We start from the raw sequence: 12,594 nt of genomic DNA, 5'->3' as shown, positions 1-12,594 counted from the left end.
ATTTGGAGACGAATCACCGGGTGAGGGCAGTCAAAGGTATCCGAATCAGGTATTCCTCCTTTTAAGAATTGCGGCCCGGTCCCCAAAGGCATTAAGCTACACAACTACGTCCCACTTTACTAATGATCTGGCGACTTATTAGGAAGTACAGACTTTCCGAAAACAGGTGTCACCGCTGTAAACTCTTTCTTTGTAGCTGGAAACCAACATACTAGCCATATTGATCTTAGACCGAATAAAAGAGCTTTTCCGAAATATTACAGCATGGGACATATAGTACCAGTCATACTACGTATAATATTACTGAAGTAATATACGATCGATCTTGTCTCGGCAAGAAACATCTGGATTGAATCTTTGAATGGAAAGCGAATCACGATTGAGAATTTTCGCTATGCTAGGTTGTCATCCTAAAAAGAGATAAGAAAAAAAAGGAAATTAGTAAGATGTGAAGGGAAGTCAATCTATGGTACATGGAATCCCATGATAAGAAATCGTCCATCACTGTACCCAAGAGCAATAGTAACCCTATCCACAGCTGAGCAATTGTAATGAGAATAATCAGGTGGAAGGCATATGAGCTTTTCACCTGCCATAGAAATCCAACCGCCTGATAAAGATATCTGAAATTGGTTTGAATTGTTTCTATCCGATATCGGAAGAGGCTCACCCTCCGTAAGTGAAAAGCTGGCCATAGATTTAACCAGATCTGAGTGGCCCGCGAGTGCCCGCAGCTCTTTGCCAGTCTTCACATCCCAGAATTTGATGTGTTTATCATGCGAGCTTGAGGCCAGGGTTGATGCATCAGGAGAGAAGACCACAGAGTTAACTGAATGTGAGTGTCCCGTGAGTGTCCGCAGCTCTTTGCCGGCCTTGACATCCCAGAGCATAACAGTTCTGTCAGCCGAGCCCGAGGCAAGGATCAATCCATCAGGAGAGAAGACCACAGAGTTAACTGAATGTGAGTGTCCCGTGAGTGTCCGCAGCTCTTTGCCGGCCTTGAAATCCCAGAGCATAACAGTCCTGTCAGCCGAGCCCGAGGCAAGGATCAATCCATCAGGAGAGAAGACCACAGAGTTAACTGAATCTGAGTGTCCCGTGAGTGTCCGCAGCTCTTTGCCGGCCTTGATATCCCAGAGCTTAACAGTACTGTCAACCGAGCCCGAGGCAAGGATCAATCCATCAGGAGAGAAGACCACAGAGTTAACTGAATCTGAGTGTCCCGTGAGTGTCCGCAGCTCTTTGCCGGCCTTGATATCCCAGAGCTTAACAGTACTGTCAACCGAGCCCGAGGCAAGGATCAATCCATCAGGAGAGAAGACCACAGAGTTAACTGAATTTAAGTGTCCCGTGAGTGTCCGCAGCTCTTTGCCGGTCTTGACATTCCAGAGTTTGATAGCCTTGTCACCTGAATTCGAGTCCATTGATCCATCAGGAGAGAAGCCCGAGCCCGAGGCCAGAGATGATCCATCGTGTGAAAAGGCCAAAGAGTTAACCGAATCTGAGTGTCCTGTAAGTGTACGCAGCTCTTTACCAACCTTGACATCCCAGAGTTTAATGGTCCTGTCACTCGAGCCCGAAGCCAGGACAGAGCCATCAGGAGAGAAGGCCACGGCGTTAACGTAATATGAGTGGCTCTTAAGTGTCTGCAGCTCTTTACCAGCCTTGAGGTCCCAGAGTTTGATGGTATCATCACATGAACCTGAGACTAGGGTAGATCCATCAGGAGAAAAGGCCACAGAGTAAACTGAATCTGAGTGGCTCCTCAGTGTCTGCAGCTCCTTGCCAGCCTTGAGGTCCCAGAGTTTGATAGTATCGTCAAACGAGCCTGAGCTCAGGGTTAATCCATCAGGAGAGATAGCTACAGAACAGACCCAAAATGAGTGGCCCGTGAATGTCCGCAGCTCCTTGCCAGCCTTAACATCCCAGAGTTTAATGGTCTTGTCAGATGAGCCCGAAGCCAGGTTTGATCCATCAGGAGTAAAGGCTACAGACCAGACCCTTTCTGAATGGCCTGCGAGTGTCTGTAGCTCTTTTCCAGTCTTGATATTCCAGACTTTGATGGTCTTATCATCTGAGCCCGAAGCCAGGGTCAATCCGTTAGGAGAGAAGGCCACAGACCGAATCCAACCTAAGTGGTTCTTGAGTGTTTGCAGCTCATTGCCGGACCTGACATCCCAGAGTTTGATAGTCTTATCACCCGAGCCCGAGGCCAGGATTGATCCATCAGGTGAAAAGCTCACGCAACTAATCCAAGCTAAGTGGCCTGTGAGTGTCTGCAGCTCTTTTCCAGTCTTGATATCCCAGACTTTGATGGTCTCATCATCTGAGCCCGAAGCCAGGGTCAATCCGTTAGGAGAGAAGGCCACAGACCAGACCCTTTCTGAATGGCCTGTGAGTGTCTGCAGCTCTTTTCCAGTCTTGATATCCCAGACTTTGATGGTCTGATCATCCGAGCCCGAAGCCAGGGTCAACCCATCAGGTGAGAAGGTCACAGACTCAACCGAATTTGAGTGGCCCGTGAGTGTCTGTAGGTTGGAACTCCATGTGGCTTCCACTTGTGGTAATGGACATATCCAGTTTGGGATTTCAGCACCGTAAACCTTTCGCACAATACTTTGTTTCGGTGAGAATGCCAGTCCTGAATAATAAAGTTGGAGTGGAGCAGTACTAGACACAGAGACGTTCCTAAGGATGAATCTTCTTGCATCATATAGAAATTCTGAGATTTCTGTATTTGCGTTCTGAAAGTGTTATTACTGATCATTAGTGGAAAGGTGCGAGAGAGACTTACCACATCCAAGACCTGAAGCACATCTATCATTCCCAGAGCTTCAAACACAACCCCCATAAGGCTTAGTGCTTCCAGCCAATGGAGAAAATGTGTTTGCAGAAAATGAAGGACCGGGAACTCAGAGATACAGCATCTACTTTGCTGAAGATGATGTATCCAGTACCGACAGGAGTATTGCAGAACCTCGGAGAGATGTTGATTCACAATCTGGCTATCAATATCATGCCGCTGTATTCCGTAACTTGGTAAATCGCAGATGTTGCGCTTGAGGCCGTTATTCATAACACGAAGGCAATGCAGTGCTATGTTCTGATGTGTCTTTTTCTCGTCCACATGAAAGGTGCTTGTTGTGTTGACAAGGAAGTCCCGAAATGACAAATGCAGAATGCGAACTGGCTGGTCAAGCTTATTGGGTATGTTCAAAACTGAATGAAATCTATTCAGTCGATTGCTGATGATCTCCACAGGGATCCCAGTCAGCCCGGCAACAGAAACCACTGAGAGAGGGGCAGCGAGAAGAATAATAACCCCAACTATGTCCTGGAACTCTTTCAAGAGCTGCTCAAAATCACTCTTGGTCTTTGAAACATTGAGTTGGTTCAGTACTGGTAGGTATGTCCGCTCAAGATCAGAACTTGACGTTGCTGCTTCATCTTGGAGAACTGCTGCAAGACGTCGGTCAGGAAGAAAGTCCTGATCCCCAACAAATCGGCAAATAGTAGCTGCGAAAATAAACAAGGGGAAAGCCATCTCCACCAGCCTCTCTATATATTCCTGTTCCGGCCAGTCTGGGGGTAGGGACCGCTCCCTTCCTATCCCGGAGAGTTTGTATCTGAGGAATAGCCGGATATCATGTTCAATTACTGGTCGAGGAAGCTCATGGAGGACGGTATCCTTATGGTTGTTGTTTTGCTTGAAGCCAAGACGGATGGGAAGATCAGGCCGACTAGTCAGGAAGATACGAAGGCGTACTGATTCATTATCCCACGAGCTGAGTAGAAGGCGAACAATAACTTGTATATCATCTTCTCGGTCACATTCGTCTAGCGCGTCAATCACAATCACGATCGTTATAGGTCGGCTGGAACGCAGCTTAAGTAGGGGCTGAAGAAGGAGCCTATGGAACTGTTCGCTGAGGTTTTTGGACGAGATATCCGGATCATCCTCAACTACAGCCAGAATTTCAGGCACCAGCTGCCGGTATCGGGTCACCAACTGTCTTGTAATAGTTGAGACTAAGTATTGGGCATTACCACGGTTGCCTTCACCTCTCTTGAAGAAGAATGTGGCACCCAGCTGTCCCTTATCTCTGAATGATTGTGCGACTGTTCGAGCCACGGTCGACTTCCCTGTCCCTGCCATTCCATTCAACCAAAATACACACCTCTCACCTGTTGAGTCGGCCCACTCTGAGATTCGAGAACGGAGCTCAGTCCTGGTATTGGGAAGGCAGAAATCTTCGTGTTGATTAATATAGGAGTCGTAGAATGCCGCCTCCTCAACGTGGAGATTTGAAATTTTGAATTTTTCGATGAGGTGGTCCATGGATTCAGCCAGCTGCTCAATACGACGCAGCATTTCCTTTGCCTTGTCCTCGTGGTGTAGGTACTTTACTATTCCAATCCATTGGAAAACATTGTGCCTCTCTTTTTCAACCGAATACTTAAGTTCTCTAAGCGGGTGCTCGGTGATTGTGGTGAGACAATCCAGCAGCTTCCTTCCCGCGCCAGGATCTTGAGCAATTCGTATCTCTGCGGTATAGTGTAGGACAGCTCTGTAAAGTCTGATCATGGCATTACCCAAGCCACACTTTATCTTGGCATTGCTGTTAATGTAGAATTTATCTTGAATGTAAGCACACTGCGCGAGAACATCTGCAAGGTATTCCGATGATTCAAATAGCGCACTCTGGAGATCGCGACGGTTCTGAGCAATCTGTATTACCAATCACAAGTTAGCCATTGCGCTCTATATGTAGAAGTCTTTGCATACCGTCAGCCCAAGAGACACAACTGCCCAAGCACTTGCCGCGTGATTAGTAGGATCTGAAGCAGCGACTGCACCAACAATATCTTTGAACGACAACGCCGCGTTAATGATTTTTTGACAGCATTTTCGGAACCTCCCATCCACTCTTTGCTGGAAATCCTCGTATTGTTTTTCAGTTAACTGAATGACTTCGTTGATAAGGAGCGCCGTTTGCCGAGATTCCTCCCTATAATTTGGTGTTGCGGAAAGTTGAATTGTTGACAAGGCTTTCCGCTCCTCGTCACCCAGCTGTTCATAAGCAGCTGACCACAAGTCTTCCGGTGGGAAGGATTCGGTTGATTGCTCCGCCTGAACACTGGATTTGCCAGGAGAAGTCAGCAGCACACTGTTGATATTGCCAGCTTCCTGGTCGGCCTGCAGCTGTTCCCCCTGAGTATCCACATTTGGAGAATGCTTATGTCTGTGAAATGGATTACGGATACGAAATCGGCTTCGAGAAGTCATCTCTCGTTGGTCAGCAGAACCTCAAATCAACAGTGTAGGAACTTCACGAAATGAGTGAGAGTTGAGAGTTGTTCCGTTCTTACTGTCAAGACTGAGGGGTCATCTTCCTTACTCTGCTACCCCGCTCTAAGCTGAGTTGGCGCAGCTGAACAGGGGTATGGCGGCTGGCATTGGCTAGTCCTAAGGTTCATCGCCCCTTTCCTCCAGAACAGCATGCACATTATCGACGTGAGCTGGAGTTTGTTGCAGGGTTACACGGCAGCGTTGGTCAGCACCAAAGGTTGTCTTGTTGAAGTGAAAAATCAGGCCCGCAGATTATTCCAGGCTAACACGTGGACTTGAGCCTCACCACATGCTGGTTAATATTCCTTGTATATCCTGAACTGGCTTAGTGCGTGTTAGAGTTAGGGTTACGAAAACAAATCTAAAGAGTGTAAGTGGTGACACCAGTTTCCGGAGACACTGTAACTCAATCGCGCCAACGGCCCAACAGAGAGCGACAACCACCTAAAGAAGAGCAGCGACCACGGGGAGACGCTGAAAAAGAACCGAAGCGCGATCGTTACTCGACCAGTTCGTTTACGCGGCCAGATACAAGCAATGCAGCTCCTATTGGGAGAAATCTGGATGCATTTCGGAACAGTTTCCGGGAAGCATGCCAAAACCTAGGTCTGGCCGTAACACTGGACTCTTTGGACTCTTTTGGCGCTGAAGGTACCCGTCAACTGCGTCGTGCAATGGCATAATAATCAGCAACTAAGGCGATCCTAGACACTCAAAACTTGATACTTGACTTGATTTCGGCACTACGAGCTCTACCAGACATGCGGATTCTCCCTTCAGCGAACGGCCGAAAAAACCTTCTTAGCGATCTCTTACGACTCAATGTTCTGATCAGTTCCGATGATTTTGAGGTAGAACAATTCAAGTCGCAACTCAACTCAATTTTGGATAAGCAATCGGATAACATCATTTGGGACCAACTACAGTATATGCTACTGTCCGCGAATCTACACCCCCACCGTCAGCCTTACCAGTGCTTGATCAAACACCATTCCTACACACGACAAGCAGCTTGGTTAATTCTTCTGAGCATCGGAGCAATTTTGACGGCATACTAAAGGAGGAGCTTGGCCCAATCATATCGGTGTACCTGGATTCCACGATGCTTTCTTCGGCCAAATGGAAGGCCTCCGGGATACCGCTGCGACCGTCTACGCGAAATGCAAGGGAGGACCAGAGCCACTGTTTAAGGAAGTATTTTGATAACGATCAATGACGACTTCGCAGCCTCTGCAGGCAAAATTGGGTATTACTGATGGTCAAATTAATTATTCAATTCAATCCACCATCTTCCATACCATATCTTTCATATCAGATTGCCAGTGAATGTCTTGACTGTACGTAAGATTTGGGGGTCAAATATGTCTATCTAGGAATGCGGTGTATAGGCTAATCTCCTCAGCGCGACGTATGGTTTAGTGTCTTTTAGGTTAGGGTTTGAAAACCATTTTTGTTAATGTTGAGGGTAGAAGGACATTTCGGGTGCCTCTGTAATTGAAATCCCAAGGCCACAACCACCATGGCAGACACCAGTATTTGTGGAAATTGATATTGAACCAGACCATGACAAAGCCAAAGCCAGAGCTTCTGCAAGGCAGAAAGAGAATGGGATTGCAGTCTTCTCTGATGCATCAGGTCAACATAACCATCTTGGTGCTGCGGTGGTAGCCCTGGATCAGAATCAAAATATTACCCAATGCTGGAAAGTCTGCATTGGCTCAATGGAGTATTGGTCAGTATATGCAGGTGAACTAATGGCAATATACTATGCCATAAGCTTGGTCTATCAGATATCCATGAAGAACCAGGAACCCTCCAGACGCTGGACATTAACCAGCAACTATCCTTAGTGATAGTATGTCAGCACTACAAGCTATAGCAAATAGAGGGAATAAGTCAGGTCAAAAGATTATACAGGCCATCACCCAGTCAGCCGACGAATTAAAGACGCGGGGGATTCCCCTCCGCCTCCAATGGGTCCCTGGTGTCACAGGCTATGGCCTGGATCTTGGTTGTCGGCCATGCCCTCAACCTGGTCCTAAATAAGGTTTCTGCAACATTAATGTACAGCCTCGGAATTGCGGCCTCGTAGGAAAAGAGATCCGTCCTCATAACTTCGGGAAAGAGATCCGTCGGCATGCAAGTCCGGGAAGTCGGAAGTCTTGACGTATGATTGGGAAAGCTTGATAAAAGGGGGGAGGAATATATCTGCGCTTCTATCTTTTGTTTCTTTCTCTAGGCTTTTGATACTCGTTTATACAGGACAGCTAGTTGAAAACAATACTACCTACGCCCGTTACAGTCACGAAACACAATATAGCTTTCTGAAAAGAGCTTGAGGATTTGTATAGGAGGATGAGGGTCGCCCTCCTTGAAGTACAGATCTCCAGGCTGGTTTCTTGATAGCCTCCATCTATTTTACCATAGTAATCAATATCTCCATCCTCAACTCTAGGGCAGACGAGACTCTTACATTCTCCTGTTGTCAACAGCACGCTGGTACCTCTTATCAGTAGCCGGGGCCCTTTTCCTGCGACTGACAACATTCTCTTTGCTTATCAGTCTCTGTTGATATTTGCCTGTAAATCCACGTACTTCTGCAAACTTCTGAAGCAGTTCAAGCTTCTTACGTGTCAAATCCTCTTTGCACAGGGCTATCAGGTCACGTGAGAGATGGGATAGGGAAAATGTAGACAAGATGAAGGTAAAAGGATCTATGATACAGTTCAAAAGCATCGGATAAAAGTCAAAAAGCCCTTGCTATTTATGTTAAGCCTGGAGGGATCATAGTAGTGGCCTAAATTTTAGTTCTCACCCTTCTCGCTACCCACTCTCTCAGGCGGGTGATATTCTCACCTTGTTATCACCCATCTCACCTGCACTCACCCTAGGCTTAGTGTCTCTTACCCCTAAAAGCAGCAACACACTCAGGGCTCGTTGCTCGTTCATCCGCGTTGAACGTGTGGCTTAAGTACGGCTGAGCGGACGGGAAGCCCTGTTCTCCACATCCTATGGTCGTATGTGATAGTTTTTCTATAAAAGATATGTTATATAACAAATTACAGGGCAAGTAAGTACGGTTACTGCATAATAGACAAGGTGAGATTCTCACCTTTCCTTGGGTGTCTTACTTATCTTGGCGGGAGACATGAGCAGCGACACTCAAGATACTAGGTTAGAAAATTATCACCACAAAGCCTACAATAGAATTAGGACACAAAAACTAAGCATTGATTATAAGGCGCAGTTGGTATGGAATGCCTTTTAATCATATATATATATGTATGCTAACGAATGTACTTATATTTGGATATTGACGAGCACCATCCGCGCAAGCAGATAATCTATAACAAGCTTATATTGGCAGTAGCATCACAAAAGGCCAGATTAATCGGCAAGAGCACACGGACTAATTTTCCAAAAATCTGTTAAAATATGGTCGCCTTAGACGAGACGCATCCAAGTTCAGGAAACGGCGTGTCTCTCGCTAATAGGCACCAGAGACTGTCCAGTCTCGTAGCCGAGCACGGCGGCGACTTGTTCGTTGACTAGGCCTTGGAGCCTGACGCGGCGCTGGTCTGGTGGGAGCCTGGTGAATTCGTCTTTCCAGAACGTTCCACTTTTATAGGCTTTGCTGAAAGACCAGCTATTTTCACCAGATCTACCGTCATTCCTGGCATTACTGATGGGTAGCTCCAACAAGCAAGGCCTATTCAACAGAAGGGGAGGCCTTGCGTAGACTTGTTAAACCTGGAATAACTGTTGAAGGCCCATTCACTCTTCAGTTTTCTCTTCTCAGACCCTACTGTAAGGGCACGGTCATGGAGAGATTCCCTGGGCTCTTGACCATGTACGTATTGTCCGCAAGCAATAATACCCTACTGGTTCCTTTTCGAGTCACTAGATATTTACACTGCTGAATACGTCCTTCTTCACCACTATCGTGCCCAAGGACCTTTTTATGTTGAAACCAACAACCTACAGCTCCAAAGCCTGGCAATGCTGTTGACACGCAAGTCTGCACCAAAGAAGATGCCGTTCCACGAGGCAGCAGTCAGCTGCAACGCGTCTCAGCTGGGGAAGCTAGGAGCTCGAAAATAACCCTAAAAGGCTACATACCACCAAGGTCCATTCTCTACTTTTCTTCCATAGAGATACATATCAACAATTTCCGAGCTCCTGACCCAGCACCAGAAGGGTACCAAAACAAATTATAAAGCAGCTGCTTATATTTTCAAAATTACCAAGATCCAGTACATACGACCATAGGGTGTGGAAAACAGGGCTTCCCGTCCGCTCAGCCGTTCTTAAGCCACACGCCGGCTGGTTAGTAGTATGGTGGGTGACCACATGCGAATCCCAGCTGTTGTATGTTTTCTTTATCTCTTTTTTTACTTATCCGAAGCTGGCCAATGTTGGACAGCGTTGTGCACTCGAACCGTCCATGGACATGATTTGCCTATACAATAATTGAATACTCGGATGATCTACGTTCTATATCAGAGCAAAAGTCAAGTAAACCACCTAATGTTAACATAATTCTAAACCCGTACCTTGCTTGCATATGACTGACTCCTGAGCCGTGGATGTCTTGTCTCTCCGGTATGCCATATCCAGGTCGATTTATTAGTAGTCGAACTCTCAAAGTACTAGCTCTCAGGGAATTCAACGACAGGCAATTGTGCACATGTAGTTCCTGGTATGAATAGGAGATGCACAGTAAGGCTCTATTAGGCTGCATATGTGTAGTCGATACAGTGTCAATCTGCCTATCTTCCCCTTGATTATACATGCAGATTTAACAGCTCAGACCTCACTACACGTCGTACTTCCATCATCCGTCCCATCACCTCTCAAACAAAATTCAAATCCAGACTTAATGTACTCATTAATTCTCTAGTGTACATATGTCTGGTTAACTGATAGTCAGGAGTCTGCCGATCCTCCTCACTGAGTCTTCCTCTTCTTGTTGGCTTTTGGACGCATGTTCTCGGCATACTGCTTAAAGAACTCCGTTGGCTCTACGGGATGCTTTCCAGTCACATCGTGGAATGCAGTCGTCGAGATGTAGTTCGTCTTGCCTTCGCGGACGAGCGCGTAGTACTCAAGGAGATACGCGATCTCTCCCTCGGAACTGCCGGCATCGTCCTTGAGGACCTTCTTGGCTTCAGATCTAAATGTGAGGGTACAAATCAGTTTCATACTATATGAACGAAAAGTGAATGTGCATACTCTGAGATATCTTCGAATTTCAATTCCTTGCCGAGCGCCTGGCTTGCGGCTGTTGCGAGCTCGTCGCCAGCCGTAAGCTGGGGCCCCGTAAGAACCATAAGCTGACCGCGATGTTTATCGGAAAACCCGTGTTTGCCGTGGCCTGTCAGCACGTGTGCAACGACCTCCACAAGATCAGATAAAGCCATCGGTGCGAATTTGTGAGATGTTCCGATAGGGAGCGGCAATTTGCCCTCTTCTTGTGCTTGTCGCGAGTACAAGAGGAGGTGTTCTGCGTAGAAGCCGCGACTGAAGTATACATAGTCAGCGAGCTCGGTCACAAAATCAAGCTGAGGACAGGGCGTAGGCGGACATACCGAATAACAACCGGACTATGCCCCGTCTCCGTGCTGGCATCGCCCTTTGCCTCCATAACCATCGCTTCGAGATCGATCACACTCCTCAGCAGCGGCTGCGTTTCCCGTTCGGCAAGATCACACCCAGCGGACGAGATAAAGCATACGTTGGGGATGCCCGCCTTCTTCGTGGCTGCTATAAGCTCAGCAGTGATGTTAAATGCGTCCTTGTGGCCGGGTGGCAGTAGGCAGATCGCGTCGGCGCCCGTTTCTTGCAGTGTGCTAACCATTGCATCTAGATTGCCGGGTTTGTGTTCAACGATCTGCACGCCATGCTCTTCTTTGAGTTCCGCGCATGCATCTGAGGCTGGGTAGAGGGTTAGACCTGTGATCTGTTTGATGCCTTTGGCGAAACTGCGCGACGCGAGGATGGTTTTGGCAATTTGGGACCCCGTGAGGCTTTCTATGCTGGTAATGACGAGGTTGCGGGACATAGTGGTTGTTGTGTTTCAAATATTAATGTTGTGTAGGCACAATTAGCTATTATTTCTTAGCTGTGAGCGAGGAAAGTGTTTGGCTTTTATCCCAAGTTCTCGGTTGCTTGCGTTGCTTGCGTCATCGTGATCTCAGTCTGCGGTGATCGAATCGTTATACTGCGTACCTAGGCGAACCGAGCTTAAACCAAGATCAATCGAGATCGAACTCGATCGCAAACTCAATTGCGATGGATGGCAGACTCAGCTGATCACTGGCGCCTACGGTGTAACCCTCTCTGGACAGTTCAGGAGTATTGTCCAGGCACCGATGGAGACTCTACTTATGCCATTTCGGGACAGAACTACTCAATCTCTGGAAGTAGAACAAGGACTAATACGGTCTGATCAAACGCCTGCTTATATCAATGATAGGTTGCATACCTCTCGCCCTTCGTCCAGCTTATTTAAGCCCCGCGCTCAGCCAACCAGGGGACCATACTCTAGGGTATTATTAACATAGCAAGACTAATGATGCCATGGTTCCAGTGCCGCCTTGAAGTCATATAAATCAATCTCTAATTGAGTACATGTAGGAGGTAAGGACCGATGACTCTGCAGCACAAATATCTAAGAGGTTGTCGAGCTATGTTACGTGCCGAGCTGGAAAGAAACACGCTCCCACTGTAACCCTACTCATCACAGTGCTGAGCAAAACAGTCTTAAAAATTCTTCATCTAATATCTCCTATTCTTTCTATTTTTTTTTTTTTTCTTCTTATTTTATTTTAATTTGATATACGTATATTTGGTGTGTCGCAGCACGCAGTGAAGCTTATCAGATGAACCCTACGCTCTTGCCCTACCTCTCCTTATGTATGGCCTATTAACGGCCGTACGCAGGTTCATATTCAAGCAGGCCTCTCGACAACTTCCAAGCGGCTGTGGGAGACAATCGCACGACCTCGTCGATTTCTTGCCTCTTAAGCAGACAAAGATGAAGGGGCAAGCGTCCAGTCCAGAGGCAAGAATGCGAGGCCTTCGTCAGACGTTACAGGTGGCAGACCAAGTAATTACATTAGACGCTGGCCATTTATATGATGATCTCCCGTAGATCTGGAAGTGCAGGGTATTTCCTATCGCATAATCCCGCCACAGATGATCAATATGGCCAGCTTTTTCTACGGTCATCCAATCAGTGTGTA

At 47.1% G+C, this 12,594-nt stretch overlaps 2 protein-coding genes across 2 annotated transcripts; both read right to left on the bottom strand.

Annotated features, from left to right (window-relative positions):
* Positions 1 to 464: 464 nt before the first annotated feature.
* On the bottom strand, positions 465 to 5,287 carry BDW70DRAFT_164076 (WD40-repeat-containing domain protein; the record flags this gene model as incomplete). The annotated part of the gene is made up of 3 exons (XM_073741410.1): positions 465 to 2,744; positions 2,795 to 4,729; positions 4,787 to 5,287. 3 exons carry the CDS (start codon positions 5,285 to 5,287, stop codon positions 465 to 467), a joined length of 4,716 nt encoding a protein of 1,571 aa, XP_073591702.1.
* A 4,945-nt stretch (positions 5,288 to 10,232) lies between these two features.
* On the bottom strand, positions 10,233 to 11,411 carry BDW70DRAFT_172018 (uncharacterized protein; the record flags this gene model as incomplete). The annotated part of the gene is made up of 3 exons (XM_073743375.1): positions 10,233 to 10,523; positions 10,583 to 10,870; positions 10,939 to 11,411. The coding sequence occupies 3 exons, from the start codon at positions 11,409 to 11,411 to the stop codon at positions 10,298 to 10,300; spliced, it is 987 nt and encodes a 328-aa protein (XP_073591701.1). The 3' UTR covers positions 10,233 to 10,297.
* Between the last annotated feature and the right edge of the window lie 1,183 nt (positions 11,412 to 12,594).

This window comes from Aspergillus foveolatus (assembly GCF_047715535.1).
Source record: "Aspergillus foveolatus strain CBS 279.81 unplaced genomic scaffold BDW70scaffold_90, whole genome shotgun sequence".
In the NCBI taxonomy this organism is placed as follows: domain Eukaryota; kingdom Fungi; phylum Ascomycota; class Eurotiomycetes; order Eurotiales; family Aspergillaceae; genus Aspergillus; species Aspergillus foveolatus.
The sequence above is the reverse complement of the archived record's forward strand: the minus strand, read 5'-3'. Positions and strand labels throughout refer to the sequence as shown.